This window comes from Scophthalmus maximus, chromosome 4 (genome assembly GCF_022379125.1).
Source record: "Scophthalmus maximus strain ysfricsl-2021 chromosome 4, ASM2237912v1, whole genome shotgun sequence".
Taxonomy (NCBI): domain Eukaryota; kingdom Metazoa; phylum Chordata; class Actinopteri; order Pleuronectiformes; family Scophthalmidae; genus Scophthalmus; species Scophthalmus maximus.
Window position 1 is genome coordinate 26,685,994 of NC_061518.1, and position 18,125 is coordinate 26,704,118.

The 18,125-nt window shown below is 42.2% G+C and overlaps 1 protein-coding gene across 1 annotated transcript; it reads left to right on the plus strand.

Moving 5' to 3' along the window:
- Positions 1-201: 201 nt before the first annotated feature.
- Positions 202-16,430, plus strand: plekho2 (pleckstrin homology domain containing, family O member 2). Its single transcript, XM_035628289.2, has 7 exons — positions 202-482; positions 10,526-10,675; positions 10,867-10,989; positions 12,869-12,973; positions 13,076-13,174; positions 14,296-14,535; positions 14,632-16,430. Exons 1-7 carry the CDS (start codon positions 474-476, stop codon positions 15,859-15,861), a joined length of 1,956 nt encoding a protein of 651 aa, XP_035484182.2. The 5' UTR covers positions 202-473; the 3' UTR covers positions 15,862-16,430.
- The last annotated feature ends 1,695 nt before the right edge of the window (positions 16,431-18,125 follow it).

Consider the following 18,125-nt stretch of genomic DNA (forward strand, 5'->3'; position numbering starts at 1 on the left):
GTGTGGGTGTGTGGGTGTGTTTTTGTGTTTGTGTGCGTGTGTGTGTTTGCGTGTGCGTGTGTGTGCGTGTGTATGTGTATGTGTGTGTGTCTGTGTGTGTGTGTCTGTATGTGTGTGTTTGCGTGTGCTTGTGTGTGTGTGTGTGTGCGCGTGTGTGTGTGCGTGTGTGTGTGTTTGTGCGTGTGCGTGTGGCTCCTCCTCGACGGACTTCTCGATTCAACAGTGTGTATGCACATCAACCGGAAACCAAACTTTTTTCTTCGCTTTTTTTTCTCTCAGTGGCAAAAGAGGAAACGAAGACTCTCGTGTTCGTGAAGCGCACGGTTCCTTGTTTTTGGGTCACTGGCTGTGTTTGTGTGTGTTGGAATGCGTCCGCTGCAGAACGCCACCAGGGCAGAGGTACGGAGCACTTTCTGCCGAGGATAAGTTGACGTGGAGCGGACCCGGGCCGGTGTCGAGCCACATAACGGACCATGGAGGATGTGAGTACGGTGGAGGAGGGAGGGAGGAGGGCAGCGCACAGGCCGGGAGCGTCGCCCCCGACTTTTATCTGGCTAAAGTTGCACCTGCCCACCTGTCAGATCTCTGTGGCATCAACTCTCCGTCGGTCGCGTTCCGTGGGAAAACACGGCGAGGGGCGACGAGCACCAGACTCCCGTTGGAAAACTGGTCGTTTTGATCGTGGCGCGACGTGCGGACGCGAACACAACTTCACAAACAGAAAGCCTGACCTCGTCCGAGTCGGACGGGCCCTGTGCTGAATTCGGCCTCGTTATATTTCCCAAATCTAGCAAGATATGTGAAGTGTTGGGTTCCTCTGGAGAGAGATGACGTCTGCAGGTTGGCTCAGGTTGACGCTTCACAGATAATAATAATAATAATAATAATAATAAGCAGAAATGTAAAATGAATGGTGATGTATTTCTAAAAACAGATGTTATCACACCACAGGTTATGACACATGACACATAACCTGCACTCATGGAACTGACTTTCTTATCAAGTGCACACGTTCAGAGGCATTTCGAGGAAGTCGACTTATGAGAAAAGGGAAGTCAAAGAGCTGGGTTTTTTAACCTACAGTTCACAGGTTACATGAACACACCACAACCTTCCACTTTACACATTGATGAGAAACACCAAACATATTGATTACGAAGCTGCGCTGTCCCGTCCGAGTATGTTGACCATCAACTGTCATCAACAAGTGTTGTTGCGACGTCAGGAGACAATGAGACAATTACAGCTGAGCCATAATCTACATTAAAGGTTGAAGATGTGAGTCACATTAAAGATGGAATTGAAAGGGGGGTTCCACATCCTGCGCCCCATTGTTTATATGCTACTATACTATATTTGCCCCTGCTTCAGTTTCGTAATGATATGAATTTTTTTTAAGGGAACATAAAAGGTTTCTAACACTGTGTTTCATTGTAGAGCTGTGTGCGGCGCTCTCTCGCTCTCTCTCTCGCTCGCAAACACATTGCATTGCCAGTCCGTCACAGTAAGACTGACCATCAGCAGCAGCTCATGTTGGCGTCCCACACACACACACACACACACACACACACACACACACACACATTGTTAGCAGGATAGACCGGACAGATTCCCACCAAGACACAACCCATTAAAACATTGTGTGAAAGGGTGATTTTTGACACTCCAATTTCCCAGGAAATACTGCATGAATCTTGATGAAAAATAATTATATATAAATATATAGAAAATTGTATTAAAAACATCAATATTTACTGATATCTTGGAGTGTGGGCAATTGGTTGCGGGTCCAAGTAAAGTCCTGACGAAGCAGATGGTTTCACATTGGAGCTTTGATGTTTTGAATACATGCTGCGGTTTGTCTTTTTATCGACCCATCATTCTCTTGCAATAGAGATTATGATTTCACGACCTGCGTTGTCGTTGTTTGGTCTGGGCGATGACGGCAGATGGAATGTTAGGGGTTAGGGTAGACTGCTCTGGTTCCAGATGTGCTGGTGTGCTGTCCAGATGTGCTGGTGTGCTGTCCTTCTCTCATCAGAGAAGGACAGCAGGTCTGCCGTGGATGCTGGAGTCCGACTGATTGCTTCTCTCGTGAATTCTGTGCATGTGTGTTATTGTATTGGACGTGGACATTGGGTGGATGTTTGTGCAGCAGATAGTTGCGCCACTCGAGTCGTGCGTTGACTCCTGACTTCCATTTGCATATCGAATGAACGCTAAGTTAAACTGGAAACATCATGAAAACGCCACATCAGCTTTTAAATCAAAAACAGCTAAACTTGTTACAAAACTTACCTCATGTTATTTTGTTACTACAACGTCACGGCAATTTTACCATGACACTATGGAACGTGGTAGTGGCAGTGTGGACTTTTGATTTAAACTGTAACTAACCAGCCTGGTGTACAGACATGTTGTGTTATGTACTGTTGCTCCTAAAGCTGTGATGAAATGAAAAAAATATTAATTTCAGTAGTATTTACATCCCTTCAGTGTGTAAGAATGTACAGTACATAACAAGCGCTGTCTGTTGTTGATCAAAGCCTCTTGTACTTATGATCATTTTACTCAGGTGCTCCAGTCAAAAGCACATCAAAACAGAAAAGTTAGTATATTGTGCTCACATTAAAGGCCAAACTGCTGGACGGGTTGTCCCCTGATAGCTGTTCAGCTCTCGTCTGTCTCTTTTGTTTTCAATTAGTCATTCCCGTCTTTTCACTGCCTAACATTCTGCCTCACATTCCTCATCCTTCACCCCCAAAACTGGTGGTGATCATGTGTGGCAGCTCCGTGACTCATCCCGTTGTCTCACTAACCTACAGTTCACAGTATGACGTATCCACTTGATGAGACAGACGAGCACATTATGTGTCAGGCAGAAAACAACTAACCTTCTCTCATATTCATGGTGCTGTACAGGCTCCTGCCACACAATGAGTGTGTGTGTGTGTGTGTGTGTGTGTGTGTGTGTGTGTGTGTGTGTGTGTGAGCACACCCTCTTACTGGGGCACCACTCACAATTTCTGGGAACATTCTTTTATGAAAAAGAAAGGGTTCTCAGTAGTGAATGCGAATGTGTGTGTGACATGTTACATTTCTGCACAGGATGAAATGTAGAAACAGTGAAGTCAACGCATCATAGTTCCCACTCTTTATCATTTTTAATATTCTAAATATAAGGACATGTCTTCTTCCATCACTGTCACTCATCTGGCACAAAGCAGAACACAAGTATATCTTTACTAGTTTCAGATGGACAAAGTTATTTTCCCATCCAGCGCTCACATTGTTTGAATGGCGAATGCACTTGCACCCAAGGTTGTTGGTCTGAAACTGGGGTGTTGTCAGGTGCATTTCTGTGGCTCAGGACGTAGAGTCGTTCGTCCACCAACCCGAAGGTTTGTAGTTCGATCCCAGCTTCCGCCAGTCCACATGCCGTTGTGTCCTTGGGCAAGACACTTAACCCTAACTCGCCTCTGACGGCTCTTCCAACGGCGTATGAATGTGACAGAAAAATGCGTGGTAAATAGCCGACAACAATCGCCAAGTGCTTTGCTCATTGTGGGATTTGTTGGGTTTTCCCTGTAATATTATAATATTGACCTCACTATGTAAAGTGCCTTGAGACAATGTATGTTGTGATATGGCGCTATACAAATAAAATTGAATTGAATTAGATTGAATTGAATTGATGCAGTGGGAAGTAACAAAAACCTGGCCTGGAGTCAGTGGCTCAGTTATTAGAAAGCTCATCGAGATGGTAACGTGCACCTACATAAGATAAGTTATATATAGATGTATAAGATATATATATATAATACACACAGCAGATCTGTTCTCTGTTACCACCTGGCAAATCCTCCAAAATGCATTTCAGTCAGAAGCATTTCATTCTGGACCTTGAAATCATGTTGTGTGCCCCTAACAATGAGCAGGAGAGGATGATGAAAAATATACAGTAAACCCAGTTAGGGGTTTCTTACATTTCCAAACGGTCTGCAAATGATTTTCTCAATTAATCGTTTTTAGCGTGAAACAACAAGATGTAGAAACATGTTCTTCACAACTGCCCAGAGGCCAATGTGCTGTTTGTTTTTTTCTGAACAACGAATCAAAACTAAAATAATATTCAATTTACCATCACATATGATAAAAAGATGGAGAGAAACCACTCGGATGAGCTAATTACTGAACCAACCTAAACACAAATCCCTTCCTGTTAATGCTGAATGAATTCAGTAACCGTGGTGCCATGGTTTTACATTCTATACCGCTCTAATCGTTGGCTCATAAGTATCATATAATTATTATTATTATTTTAAGAGCCCAACCGATATTATCTGATTTGAGCCTTTAAATGTGCATTTATGTTTACATTTTATGTAAAATAAATGTTTGTTATAAGTTCTATGTATTTGGTTGTATTTGTATTCTCAATTTATAGTTATTTATGATAAAGTTCATGGTTAAACTAAAATATCAAGCCTCAATTACATGTCTTTGTCATAAATGTTTGATAATCACATTTTAGGAATCATTGACGGATTGAAAATATATATATATTGGCAGATGTATCGTATCGGAAATGATGCAGTCCCAGATATCGATATCGGCATTGGCCTCCAAAAATCCATATTGGTCGGTCTCTAATTATTATTATAAGTGCCGCAATTTCAGCAACAAAAGTTAAAGCCCCAGTGTGTAATTTTTGTAATTTTCTGGCAGCATCTGGTATTAAAGTTGCAAACCGCAACCAACTGAGCAACCGACAGGGGACACTTGACGGTGGCGCACCGCTGATTCAATTTCCGATTCAACACTACGTAACAAACATGGAAACTCACACGGAGGTCGGGTCCACCTCATGTAACTATATTTAAGTCATTCACAGTTGAAGAAAAAACATTGGTGATTATACATATATGAACACATAGTTATGGACAATATATTAAATTTCTGTGAATAAGTTCTTCTAAATATTACCCACTGTAGCTTTAAATAATTAAAATACCAAGTACAGTACAGAGCACATGATGAGAAGGTGGACGTGGCAGGTTTCAGTAGCTGTACAGTACGCCTGCTTCATTAGTCTGGTCCACGTCTGTCTGCCAAGTACAGTATCAGAGGAGCAACGCATACTGTACCCTGCACACCAGTCAGTATTATAGTGACATCATCATGACCTCACTTACACCATATGATGAAGAATGATTGATGCATTGCTACGCTATATTACATCATTTCCCACTTCACAGTGATGTCACGATAATGTCATTCCTACCATATGCTCAATACATCACTTTTTGAATCTACATAGGCTTCATACATAGGTCATGACGCAGAGAGACCTGGAACATGGACTGATGAGCTCTGCATGTCATCTACTGACTTCTTCATGACGTCGTCTGATCAACATAAACTATATAGCTCATTTTTTGTGGATGCTATGTTGATTGGTAGTTTTCACTTTGTTTGGCTGTGACATCAAAAAAGACTTGTAGTAGAAGTGATCGTGGTCATATCTGTACAGAGTTCACAGTTCAGTCCAGGTCAATCAATCAATACATTCATCACATTTGATTTGTATAGCTCATATTCAAAAATCACAATTTTCTTTTAGAAGAAAAATGTATGTCAGGTAATTGATTAATTGATATAAAATTTGGGTTTTGGATCAATTAATCTTTATGTAAAAAGTTATACTGAACAGTATACAATTATTCTCAGGTTCCATCTTCTCCAAACCTCTAGAATCAACTTATGTTCATATTTTTTTACTTATAGTGTTTCACGTACATGATTTCTTTGTGGCCACAATGTCAACACTGACTGACACACATTGTCTTAAGACTTTAAGCTTCTTTTATTTCTCTAGCTCTAAATGGCCGGACCCTTCCCTTCCACACATGTCGGAGCTTCTCTGCCCCCGCTCCACTCCCAGATCTCAGCTCCTCTGACCCGCCGCTCTGGGCCGCTCCCTGGTCCAGGCTAAGGAATAAAAGGAATCATGAATTTCCAAAGCTTTGAAACAGTGTTTTCCCTCTATAGACACATTCAAGGTTAAACTGAAGACACTTGTTTTCTCTTCCCTCATCACCACCTACACCCTGTAGGAACAGGTCATGAAGGTCAAAGTGATACGGAAGAGTATTAGGGCCAAGAAAAAGAAAGAACAAATGAGGGGGAAGATTTTTTTAATTTATTAAACAGTTCAGCAATAAAGTATAAATGTTGAGATTAAAGTTGAAATAGCACTAAACATCTGTGTTGTGGTTCCAGTTCAGCTGTCACACATCCAAGTTAACTAACGTTAGCAAAGCTACGCTAGCGTCACTAACTGCACGCCTCCCAAAATTCATTAACGGTTGTTTGCACATGAACGTTATCGTGTCAGGACACACGCTGACGTTCACGGGCAAACACCCGTTGTCACCGCATTGTTTCTTCCAGATTCAGCCTCTCAATAATAATATCGCAACTTTACAACTTGGTTAGCAGCTAGCGTTAGCAGCGTTCTTTTCACTCGGTACAGTACGGTGATCAACCAGGACAGGTGGATGGACATATTTCATTGACAGTAGTGAAAAGGATCATTAGTGACAGCAGCACAAAGATGGGTTTCCTCCTTTTGCAATAATTGTTTTGATACACCAACGAGTTACTTTTGTAACAACCAGATACATATTCATGTTTGTTTCCCACGGAGTTCGATGGGATCAACACACAAATTGATCTTTTGAATAACTCATGTGCCACCAGGATTTAGTTTAAAGTTTAGAGTGCGAAGTGAAATGAAAGGGGGTGTTGAGTCTTCACACTGACAGGATGCCATGACAGTCAAAAAAAGAACATCATCTATGTCGGTGTCTTTATTCAAGCTTTCAGTTCCGCCTGCGATCTGCGGTGTGAATGTGATGCGAAGACCAACTGGGGCCATTTTGTCACCGGTTTTAACTTTATAGACACGTGAGCAGGAAGAGATGTGTGGATTGCGATAGCTCACATGCTGCGTGGTGATTCACTTCCTCGGGAATCTTAATGTGACTCTGACCAGTGAACGAACTTGTACCTGTTCCAGGTCGGAGGGTGTGGAACGGCCCCGTCGTTTACAACAGGCCACATGTCCTCACATTTTTTTAAGGTCAAAAAAATTCATAATTAGAACCTCATGTCTGTTTCATCCCAGCATATAAAAGGTTAATAAGTAGTCCAGCCCTGCCTCACTGTCGTCTCCCCGCCCGAGCAGTCAGGGTTGAGTGTCGGTGAAGTGTGAGCTCAAGCTGGGCAGTTCAGCATGAAAATCAATGAGTGCCAGATGCTCCCTGACCTCAGACTTCATCAGAAGCACATGTCTGCCGAGGTGTGTCTCTGTTTCCTCTTCCTCTTCTAACATGCGATACCTCAGCTTCAGTGTTTTGTCATTTGACAGTGGCTTCACGGCTCGTCTCTGCAAATGGTTTTAAACTGCACAACGGTGGATGACGGCTCATCTGTGTCAGAGTTCACTGTGACACCACAGATAGGATGGTTAATAGATTCTGTGGGCAGGTCTGTGCTTCAGGACGAGAGCAGACTTCCTGTGTGAGTTTAAAACCTCCCGCGGCCCTCCGCTCGAGTGCGCTGAAGTCGTCCACCAGCCCCATGCTAGAAACACGCCAAGGCCACCGTGTGTCTGAGGCTGCCTCGTCTTTCTCAGGAGAACTTATTCTAGTGACACGATCACTCGCCTACAAAGTGGTTTTAAAAAGCTTTTATTTTTATTTTTGCCCTTCTCACTCTCTCTGGCACGTCTTCCCCTCTTCCTTTATTTGCAGCTGCGCTGCTGCTTTCCAAGTTGACACACACTTGCTGCAGTCACAGTGAAAGTGGAAAATGTGTCAGATGACCTCCCACCTAAAACCCCGAAAAAAGGAAAAAAAAATAGATATCCTGTGGAAGTTTTCTCCCAACAGAAACAAAGGCTGTGGATTTTGCAGACACCTGCACTTGTCGGGTTTAGTCACCATGAAAAGGGAGTGTCTGGGTTTACACATTGGACACTCCACAGATCGACTGTGTATGGGCTGTAGATTCAGAAAAAGTTTGGCAGCTTCATGTTTTTTTTAATGTGCAACTGATTCAACAGATCAGAACAGTTAAAAACTTTACATCCTCTTTAGGGATAATGTTAAAAACTTCCAACGCTGAAATGAAAGTTTTTCTCCTGAGTCATGAAGACTGGAACAAACAATTAAAGGGGCAGTAGGCGATTCTAAAGCAATACAGGTTTTCAAAAAATCCGCGACTATTCGCTCACTGTCCGCCAGCTGTCGTTTCTGTGTGAAAATAATCTGGGTTTTCGGCTCCGCCCGGGCTCTGAAAATCGTAAAACCAAAAAATGGTGCGGACCGCACCACACAACACTGGGAGTGCAGTTTGTAAACATCATTCGTCGACACCTTAAAGGGGCAGTAAGAGATTCTGGACAAAGCTTATCTCTTTGTTTTTGTCGTAGTGATTTTTCTGCTTGGGCGGCTTACCTGAAAGCTGCGCCATTGGCTAGCAAGGTGGCAACGAGTGCACACAGTGTTGTGTGGTGAGGTCCGCACCATTTATTTCGTTTTAAATGTACGGAGCCTGGGCTGAGACGAAAACCTGGATCTTTTTTTCGCCAAGCACACAGAACCGACAGCTAGCGGACCGCAAGGAAATATTTGCAAATTTTTAGAAAATGTGTATAGCTTTAGAATCACTTGGTGCCCCTTTAAGAGACATGCTAGCTGGTGGCGCTGCAACTCCGAGTTTTTGGCCTAGTGGTTAGTGCGTCGGTCTCCCATACATGAGGTCCAGGGTGCGGTGCCCGGTCAGAGCAGACAAATCACAAAAACAAAAAAGTGAGAGACAAGCTGTCTCCAAATTATTTGGATATTTCCCCAAAAGAAGAAAATGGAAGTTACACTTTAATTTTTAAAAAAAAAGTAGTTTTCTGATTGTCTTTGTCACCACATGAACCCTGAGGTGATTGTGACAGATTATATTGTAGATATTGGTCCGAGTTGCAGTAGTTTGAGGTGAGAAGATGATACAGTCTGTCGTTAAGAGGCCTCAGCCCAACTTCTCTAACAACAAACTATGTTTTGCAATGACACCACAGTGGAAGCAGAATGAGGAATAAGGTGTATAAGGAAAGTGACCTGAAATTACTTCTGCTTGGCACTACATGTAAAATACCAGAAAAAAAATAAATATATATATATATATATAAAAATATTAAAATGAATTAGACTTTTCAGCGGGGCGCCCCCCCAATTCAATGGTAGGGGAAACACAGGGGTGTGACACAATCTGCACTGTATCTGTGACAGTTGCTTCCATTGCTGTGTGTTTTTAACCAGACATATGTAAACATGCTAAATCAATGACCACTCTGATATCAGCTTCACACAGTGTCTATAAAACACAAATATCAAAACAGGAAGAAATCCTGATATATCATAAACTGATGTCTTTCTAATAAGTAATATAGAATGTCAATGTTTTTCTCACTCACTTATTCATGTTATACATGAAATCAGTCACTGTTGTCAGCCCTTGATCATTTCATTTCATAATAATTAATTTGTTCATTTCACTGTAATCCAAAATTAAAGAAGTAACTACAACAGAAGTCACTGCCTCCCTTATAAAGTGAGATTTAGTTAGTGAGTGGATGATACCAGTCCAACACAAACCCGTGGGCAGATGTTCTTTACTGATTATTCTTTTCTTTTTACTCGATTTTGTTGCTCTGCCTTTGGTTTTCAAAAACACTCAAACGTGTGACTGGATACAGGACAGAGGACTTACTTCATCAGGTCATAGTTACCTCTGCCAGAGAGGTGATGATTTCACCCCCTGTCCGTTTCTTTGTTGGTTGATTGGTTGGTTAGTTGGTTTGTCAGCAGGTTTAAGCAAAAACTATGGAACAGATTTGCACACACTGGAAACCAGTTGCTTCAAACAAATTTACTTTGGCTTCTTCAGACCAAAGACTGTGCTGCCCACATTCATCAGGGCTCCTCTCATGTTCTCCATCAATCTGCACTTTTGTGACATTTTGTATTTTTCCCTCCATAGAGGCTAACTTCATGAAATGTGTCTTTCACACTGTCTGATCATCAGTCACTAAAACTCTACAGATAATCTTGTGCCAAGTTAGAGGCACTTCCCCTTACCTGTTCATGGTGTCACTTCTTTTTCAGGTCAACCACAGAACGTTGTGTTATTAGTGTGGCTCTTCCTGTTCCCTGCTGCAGCTTCAATTCAGTGGCCGATTGATGCTCCTGTACCCTCTCCCCTATCTGCATGAAGTCTCTCAATCTTGTTTCTGACTTGTTCAGGCTTGTTCCTCACCACGTGGAGCTTGTAACTATGTTACATTAGACAGATAAGATAAGATCATCCTTTATTAGTCACTCAATGAGAAGAGGATAGAAAGAATGAGAAGCATCAGTAAAAAAGTATGTTGTTTTTAGTGGGATTTCCTCTCTCTATGTCATCGTAGGGTGTAAAAGAGGACCCCACCCAGTGTAAAGAGCCAAAGTTCCTGGGTAAGGCCGGATGGGTGAAGAAGGCTCCCGGCAGAATCTTGGCCAGCTACAAGGACCGCTTCATCCACGTGGAAAAGACGGAGATCGTGGTGTATGAAAATGAGGTATGCTATAGTCTCTACCAGCTTCGTCTTCATGCGGCTCTCCCTCCAATCTGCAGCATATGTCACGTAACTGTTTTAATGTGGTTTTATATTGTGTTTCGATTAAAAACAAAGCTCTCATAATATGAGTTTTACAGTCACATTCACAGTAAAGTCATATTGAATCATGTACCCCAAACTCTGTGTTGCAGGAGCTGCAGAACTGCTTAGAGAGACTGGACCTGGAGAACTATGACAGATGTCACGAGTTAAAGAGCCCCTTCAAAAAGAAGCACAGACTGATACTGATCAGATCGACCAAGTCTGGAAACAAGGTGAGCCAACACATTTGAGCGGAGCAAACTGGGAAACAAACAAAGGTTTTTGATATATTATGTTGTTTTCACCAGGGGCGATTCTAGGATCAGACCTGTAGGGGTGCCGAGCACCCAATGATCGCAAAAATGTTTCCTTTTGACTTTAGCTAAAACCAAATGTTAACCAATCCTTTCTGAAAAAATGGGAACTGAAAAATTAGAGAGACAATTGTTACAAACAACAGTTTTGTAAGTTGATACACTTTCATTCCACAACTGAATGCAGTTCCCGAAACTGTGAATAAAGTGAGTGGGTCCTGACCAGGACGTGAAGAGCTACTTGGCTGCCTCTCGGTTTTTCTTGGGAAACCCTGTTCAGCTTCGGCTCTGCACGACTGAATGGTGCCAAAAGACAAAAAAGACTTTCTCCGAGCACCATAGCAACAGCTGTGTTTCCCACAGCCGACCATCTGCGGCTGCTTGGCCGCGGTTGTTTGAAGAGGTGGAGTGAGTGAGGAAATCAGTGAAGTAATACAATTAAAAATGTAGCTTTACAGGTTCTTAGCTGAAATAAAGAAAAAAGCACAGGAGAAGTTCACAAGTGCACCTACTTGAAGGTTATATATATATATAAGATATTAAAACATTAGAATAAAAAAAAGTTATATGTAAATGAGAGATATAGAGTGTAGCAATGTCATATGGCATGTAAATAAATACGGACCATATGAAAGATCACAAAAGTGAAGCCAAATGATCTTGATCGGCCCCTGTTGGCCGGCTGCAGTGTAGGTCAAAAACCCCACCCTCCGCCTTTTTAACACGGGACATGGGACATGGGACATGGGCATCTGTGGATCAGGAGGTAAGTGCATGATGGAAGCAAAAAGACAAATAAATAAAAGAATTACATGGTATTACATAGGCACTTTACATAGTGAGGTCAAGAAACACAACAGTTCCCACAATGAGCAAGCAGAAAAAACCAGAGGACCTAAAAGCCATCGTAACAGAACTTCGAAGGTCATTACTTCAGAGCTGCAACAGTTAATCAATGAATCGATTAGTAAACGACTACTAAATTAATCGCCAACTGTTTTGATAATTGTTGATTCGGTTCAAGTAGTTTTATGGGAAAAAAAAATTCTGGATTCTTTGCTCCTCTACGACAGTGGACAAAACAAAAGATCATGTTGGGGTTTGGGGAAACACGATCGTCATTTTTCACCATTTTATGACATTTATGGACCAAACAACTAATCGATAAATCATGAAAATAATCAACAGATTAATTGATTATGAAAATAATCGTTAGTTGCAGCCCTACATTACTTTGTCGCTTTAAAGCCCAATGATCTTTTGACCTGTTGATGCATCATAGCAGGAAAAGACCAGATGTAATTAGGAACATTAACATGGCTGTTTCATTCAGGTGTCCCTGTGAGTCTACAGTGACCAGGTGGCAACCCAACGCGACATCACCCTCAGTTCAAGTGCCACGTTGTTCTTTTTGCAACCAGATGTAGGAGCGGGTCTGGTCTGATTGACAGCTCTAAATGAGTCCACAATTTACAAAATGAACATTGTGCTGTATTGAAGCAGACGTGAAACTAGAGATTGAACCATAAACTCCTTAGGACAATGTTTAGTGACGTTATAAAACAAGTCAGAAGTCGACTCATTTTCTCGAACACTACACTGGCCAACTTGGCCTCCGATCCAGGATTAGCCCACCATTTCAATTTCAAGTATCCTTCACTCTTTGTCTATAGAAGTCCTTACTTGATTTATAGAGGGGAGTTGTATTAGAACCTAAACCTCTAACGTAAAAGAAAGTAATGGGTTTGGAAAAAGGGGAATGTGTGTGTAGTAAATCATCATGTGATGTTATTGACAGGTGAATGATGTGAAGTTCCAAACTCAGACAGCAGACGAGAAGGGGGCTTGGATTAAAGCCCTGACTGATGGCATCAATCGGGCAAAGAACAAAGTCTTTGATGAGGTAAGCTAGTGTAACCGAGTCAGTAAGTGTCAGTGACGTCCTTCCTTCGTGTACACGCTCAGATTTCTACGCTGTGAATGAACAGGCGTCGTCTTTTCACAGGTGACGGTCGATGACAGCAGTAATTTAGAGCACGTGACTCGAACAAGGCCAAAAGTGAACCGGCCCCGGCGGCCGCCAACCAGGATACACATGAAAGAGGTTTGTGTGCGAGTGTTTGTGCGTGTAACGTTTGAGAAGGAGCAGGAAGACCCAAAGCAAGGTGCTTTGTCTGATTCGTCTTCGTCTGCCGCTTCAAACAAATGCTGGCTTTTTAAAATTACAGCAATTAAAACTACCTCTGCTGATAGAGAGCTGCACTGCAACTGTTTCCACCTTAGTCAGTGGAGATAGATTTCTTTACTAAGATTTACGTCAACAAGACCAAATTTGTTAAATCTAAAAACAGGCAGAGCACTGTAAAGCAGGGAAATGCTTTTAAAAACTAGAAGATGAGTAAATCTAGCTCAGGAATACTGATCACAACAGAGCTTAGCTTGGAGACAGTCTACAAAGACAAACTGAGAACCTGAAACAAACAGACGGAACACAGTGAAGCAGAAAATGCCAATTTCAGAAAAGTAAATATACTCAGTTAATTTAGCAGTCTCAGAGTAAAATCCCAGAAGTCTAAATGCACATAATAAAATATATTTTCAAATTATTATTCGTATTACTTTATAACAGAAATATCACAGTAATTGATTAATACGTTTTTCATCTCTGTTAAGATATTGTAGGTAAAAAGTCAATAAGTCAACACAATAGCAATCCCTTCACTACTAGACAGCTTTCGAACAATATGTTTATTAACATTTTTCTCAATAAAACACAGTGTGTGCAGTTTCAAACTTACAGGAGTGTACTTCGACCACTCAAGTCTACATGGAGGCACAGGTGATATAAACACAAATGCAAACAGACAAACAGGAACAGCAAACATAAGTCAAATACAAATATATACATAAAAAAATAAAAAAAAAACCTCCAAGAAAAAGACATTTCGTAGGTACATTCTAAAAAAGTATTTTACAAATTTACTGGACTGCTTCTTTTGTGAAATATCTGTGCAGGGGTGTTTACCTACTTTGACATTATCTTAACAGTAATCTGAAAAAAACTGTAGATTGGAAATGACTCGTGAATGAAACAGCATTCCGTAGTAACTCAGAGCACCGAACTCCCAACACACTGTTGTTTCTTACCTTGACCTGTATTGGCAATTATCCCTTTAGTTTGTACAACAATCAACTTTAAATTTAAAACCTCTCGTCACCCTCCAGGTAGCCGTTGCGTCGTCTGAAGGTATCCTACGTCTGGATCTTGATCTTGAGGACGCTGTAATGTGTGATGGGGCCCATCGTGCCGATAGTGATGGTACTGAGCAACAGTCAGGACCCAGTGCTGAGGAGGTCAGCCCCCAGAAGAAGGTCATCACACCTCCAATGCCCCCCACCAAAGAGGCTAAACCCAGTTCAGCGCCTGAGAATGAACCTGATAAAGATGATGGTCCAGAGAAAAAGGTCGGTATCATTCCATATACAGTAACTCTTATCATACAGGGCAGATATTTTTCAATGTGGATGACTTGGTATATAAAATAAATTATTGATTTTAAGGTCCTGAAGCCGCCGATGCCTCCATCTAAAGAAGCCAAGTTGTGCGTTTCACCTGTTGAAGTGGTTACAGAGGAGGCCAAAGCAGAGAAGTCTGAGATTCACGGTGCCATGAGGAAGGCAGGTGCAACGCCATCCCCTCCCATCAAACCCGTGAGCAACATTACAGAGCCGACACAGTCCAGTTTAAATCCCCACCCTCCTGCCCCCCCGCCCAAAGAGAAGAAACCATCCCACCCGGTTGTGGAGCCAGACCAAGAGGTCGAAGGCAAAGCGGGCGAGAATCAGGAGGCGGATGGTGACAACAGGGAGGAGATGACGGGAACTGCCGTAGAAACAGAGGAGGAAGACCAAAAAGCTCTGGTGAGTATCAGAGGTGAAGAGATTCCCAGCACAGAGGAACAGGTTTCTGCTAAAGTGTCGGGGGAGACCATGAGCAGTCAAGAGGAACTTGTTCGGCCTGACATGATGCAACGCATAGAGGACAACCCAGCCGTAAGTCAGCCAGTTGTCAGACAGGACCACACTGCCTCAGACACCACGGACAGTTCTCTTCATGCGGATGTGTTGCACCCAAATAGTGAGATCCCCTCAGTAGATGTCCCCTTGAACGACCAACTCACTGACGGGCTCAACCTGAGTCCACTGATCTGCCACTTGCCTGCGGAGAAGAGAAGGAATGCGGAGGAGAAATCTGTGGACAGCGGTCAGCACTCGGACGATGACAGCGAAGGCTCCGAGAGTGAAGACGCGCTGGCGGCTTCCACAGCTGCACTGAGCGGGAGCCATGCTGGTCTGGATGTGTTGGGTGGTAGCAAGGATAACATTCCGATCACTGGACAACATTCACACAACGTTCAGATCCCTGTTGCTTTGAAGCTTCCTCACTCGAAGCCAAGTATCCCACTCAAACCCTCCACCAAGGTCAAGTCAGCTTCCATCGGAGATCTACTGGCGGTCTCCTCAGAGCGTACCAGCAGAGCCGTGGATCCAAGGGACCGGTCTCCTACTGATGACGTCGTGAAACTTGAGAAGGAAGTGGCTCTGGAGATGGAGGAGGCAGACGAGCTCCTGAGCAGAGTGTCCCAGTTTCAGGACGAAGGTGCCAGGGAGAGCACGCCTGGGAACATCCTGGCCGAGGCCATGGAGAAGCTGAGGCAGGCTGACCACGTCCTCAGGGAGGTCAAAAAACTGAAACTCACAAAGACCTCAGGTAACAGGAACAGCTGGTGAAGGTCAGTTGTACCAGGTTGACTTGGAATTGACCATTTGCTGAGCCGCTCACCTGGACAGTTATTGTTCAGATATAGCTTAAGCAGGCCTGTCCAGCTTTGGATTTCTTCACATACAGTTGTTTTCTGGAAAGGCAGAAACAAATGTAACAGTGTAATTGTCAGTTCCAATATAATCTGCCATCAGAGACTGTACACAAAGATGGATGATGCGTCTTCACTTCCTCCCTTTGTACAAAAATGAAGCTAACATATACCAGACACAAGTGATTGTGGTTTGGAGCCAAGGTATCAAAGTCCCGCCCACGCACTCGTCCGACGAATCAACGAGTCAGTCTCAACTGTCTATCAGGACGTTTCAGCCTGTTTTCATGGCATCCAATAAACCATTGAAACAAAACTTGGAAGGGAAAATTAACACTTCGAATCAGTTTGACAAACCATTTTTGAGAAAAATGTATTTCAAGCTACAGTGTGTAATATTTAGAAGAACGTATTCACAAAAAAATAATATATTGTCCATAATTATGTGTTCATATATGTATAATCACCTGCAACAAAGAACTAATGTTTTTCTTCAACTTTGAATGAGTTGAATATTGTAACATGAGGTGGTCCCGACCTCCGTGTGAGTCTCCATGTTTGCTATGTCGTGTTGTGCTGCGTTCAGGTTCCACTGCGACTCAGGAGGTCGGAAAAAGAAAATGACCACCCCGACTTCCCGGGTGAGAGTTCCGAGGTATAATGGAACGCAGCATTAAATACGGTTGTTGCACAAAACGGTCCAGAATATGTCGCATTCGCGTTGAATTTCCAGCGCTGCGGGAAACTGGAAATGGAATTAGCGGTGCGCCACCATAAATTGTCCCCCTGTCGGATGCTCAGTTGATTGCGGTTTGAAACTTTACCGCCAGATGCCGCCAGAAAAGTACAAATATTACACACTGGGGCTTTAAGGTTTACTTTGACTTTGTAGTTTGGCTCGTGTCTCATCCGCAGGACTTATGTCCCATACTGTGGCTGCACTGCCGGGGGATGGGCAAGAAGATTTTGCCTCCATCTTTGTATACAGTGTGTGGCTGCTGTCATTAGCATTGTCCCGCTAACCAGGTTAGTAACTGAGTGTTACTTCCAAGGCCAAGTAGCCTATCATTAGTTTTTGAGGTTACAGGTTAAAAACAGGTTGGAAGCTCTTCCTTTGCTCTGAGATCAACTCTGAGGTGATATTCCATTTGCGGAATACATCCCGAAAGTGAAACATACTGAATGGAGACATTCTTTCTGCTTAGCTAGCTGATGAAATCTTGTCATTTCAGCAAGATGCCTTTGTCGTCCTCCTAAATCAAAGACCCACGGGTTCACAGATGACTTAATAATTTGAAGAGTTAAATTTGACTCTGTTATCATTGTAAACTGCATATGTGCCGTTGAGCAGTGGATATTAGCTCAGTAGGTCAGGGCTTAGAGAGTGGTCATCTGAATTTTTTTGATGGTTATGCAGCACATGCAACTGTTTGTTCATTAAAAACTAAGTGCAATTTCTTAGATTAACTTTCTCTGTGGCTGAACGAAATGCTTTATTTTCTCCTGTATATTGTTTGTTTTCTTTGCCTATTAGGTATCAAAACATTTTTTTAATATTTTTAATATGAGTTTTAATAATATAATGAGAAAGCAGCCTATATTTAGAAAATGCAAAACAAATGACTAACAAGTGTTAATACCACGTTACACGACTGGTGTTATGGATACTGCACAGAAACATGTACCAGCATAACTCAGGAGTACTTTGAAATCTTTTCATTCTAATCATGTGATTATATCAATGAAGAACTGCGTCCCATGTTGTTGCATTACACTTTCTTTTAATGATTGCTTTTTGGTTTAATACTGTTATTATACATAGCACAGACCGAAGAGCTTGTAGCAGGAATTTTGGCTCTCACTAACACCTCTAACATTTCAATTTGACAAATATTTGATATTTTTTTAGTGCTTTGTCAAAAGATGTGATGTTGTTTGAAGACTATTTTAAATATGCCATGCCATTTAGAGTATAGCGAGAAGGTTTTTTCTAACGTCATGTCATTTTGTACTCTTGGATAAAAATTTGCTATCACCGGAATAAACAAAGGGAAACTAGCTGTGAATGTTTTATGTTTTTAATTGTACTTTTCACAAAGCATCCAAAAGATTGATGTAATAAATAAAACATCTATTCTGTTTTTTATTTAGCTGAAAACTGCCTACTTGATTGTCAGACAA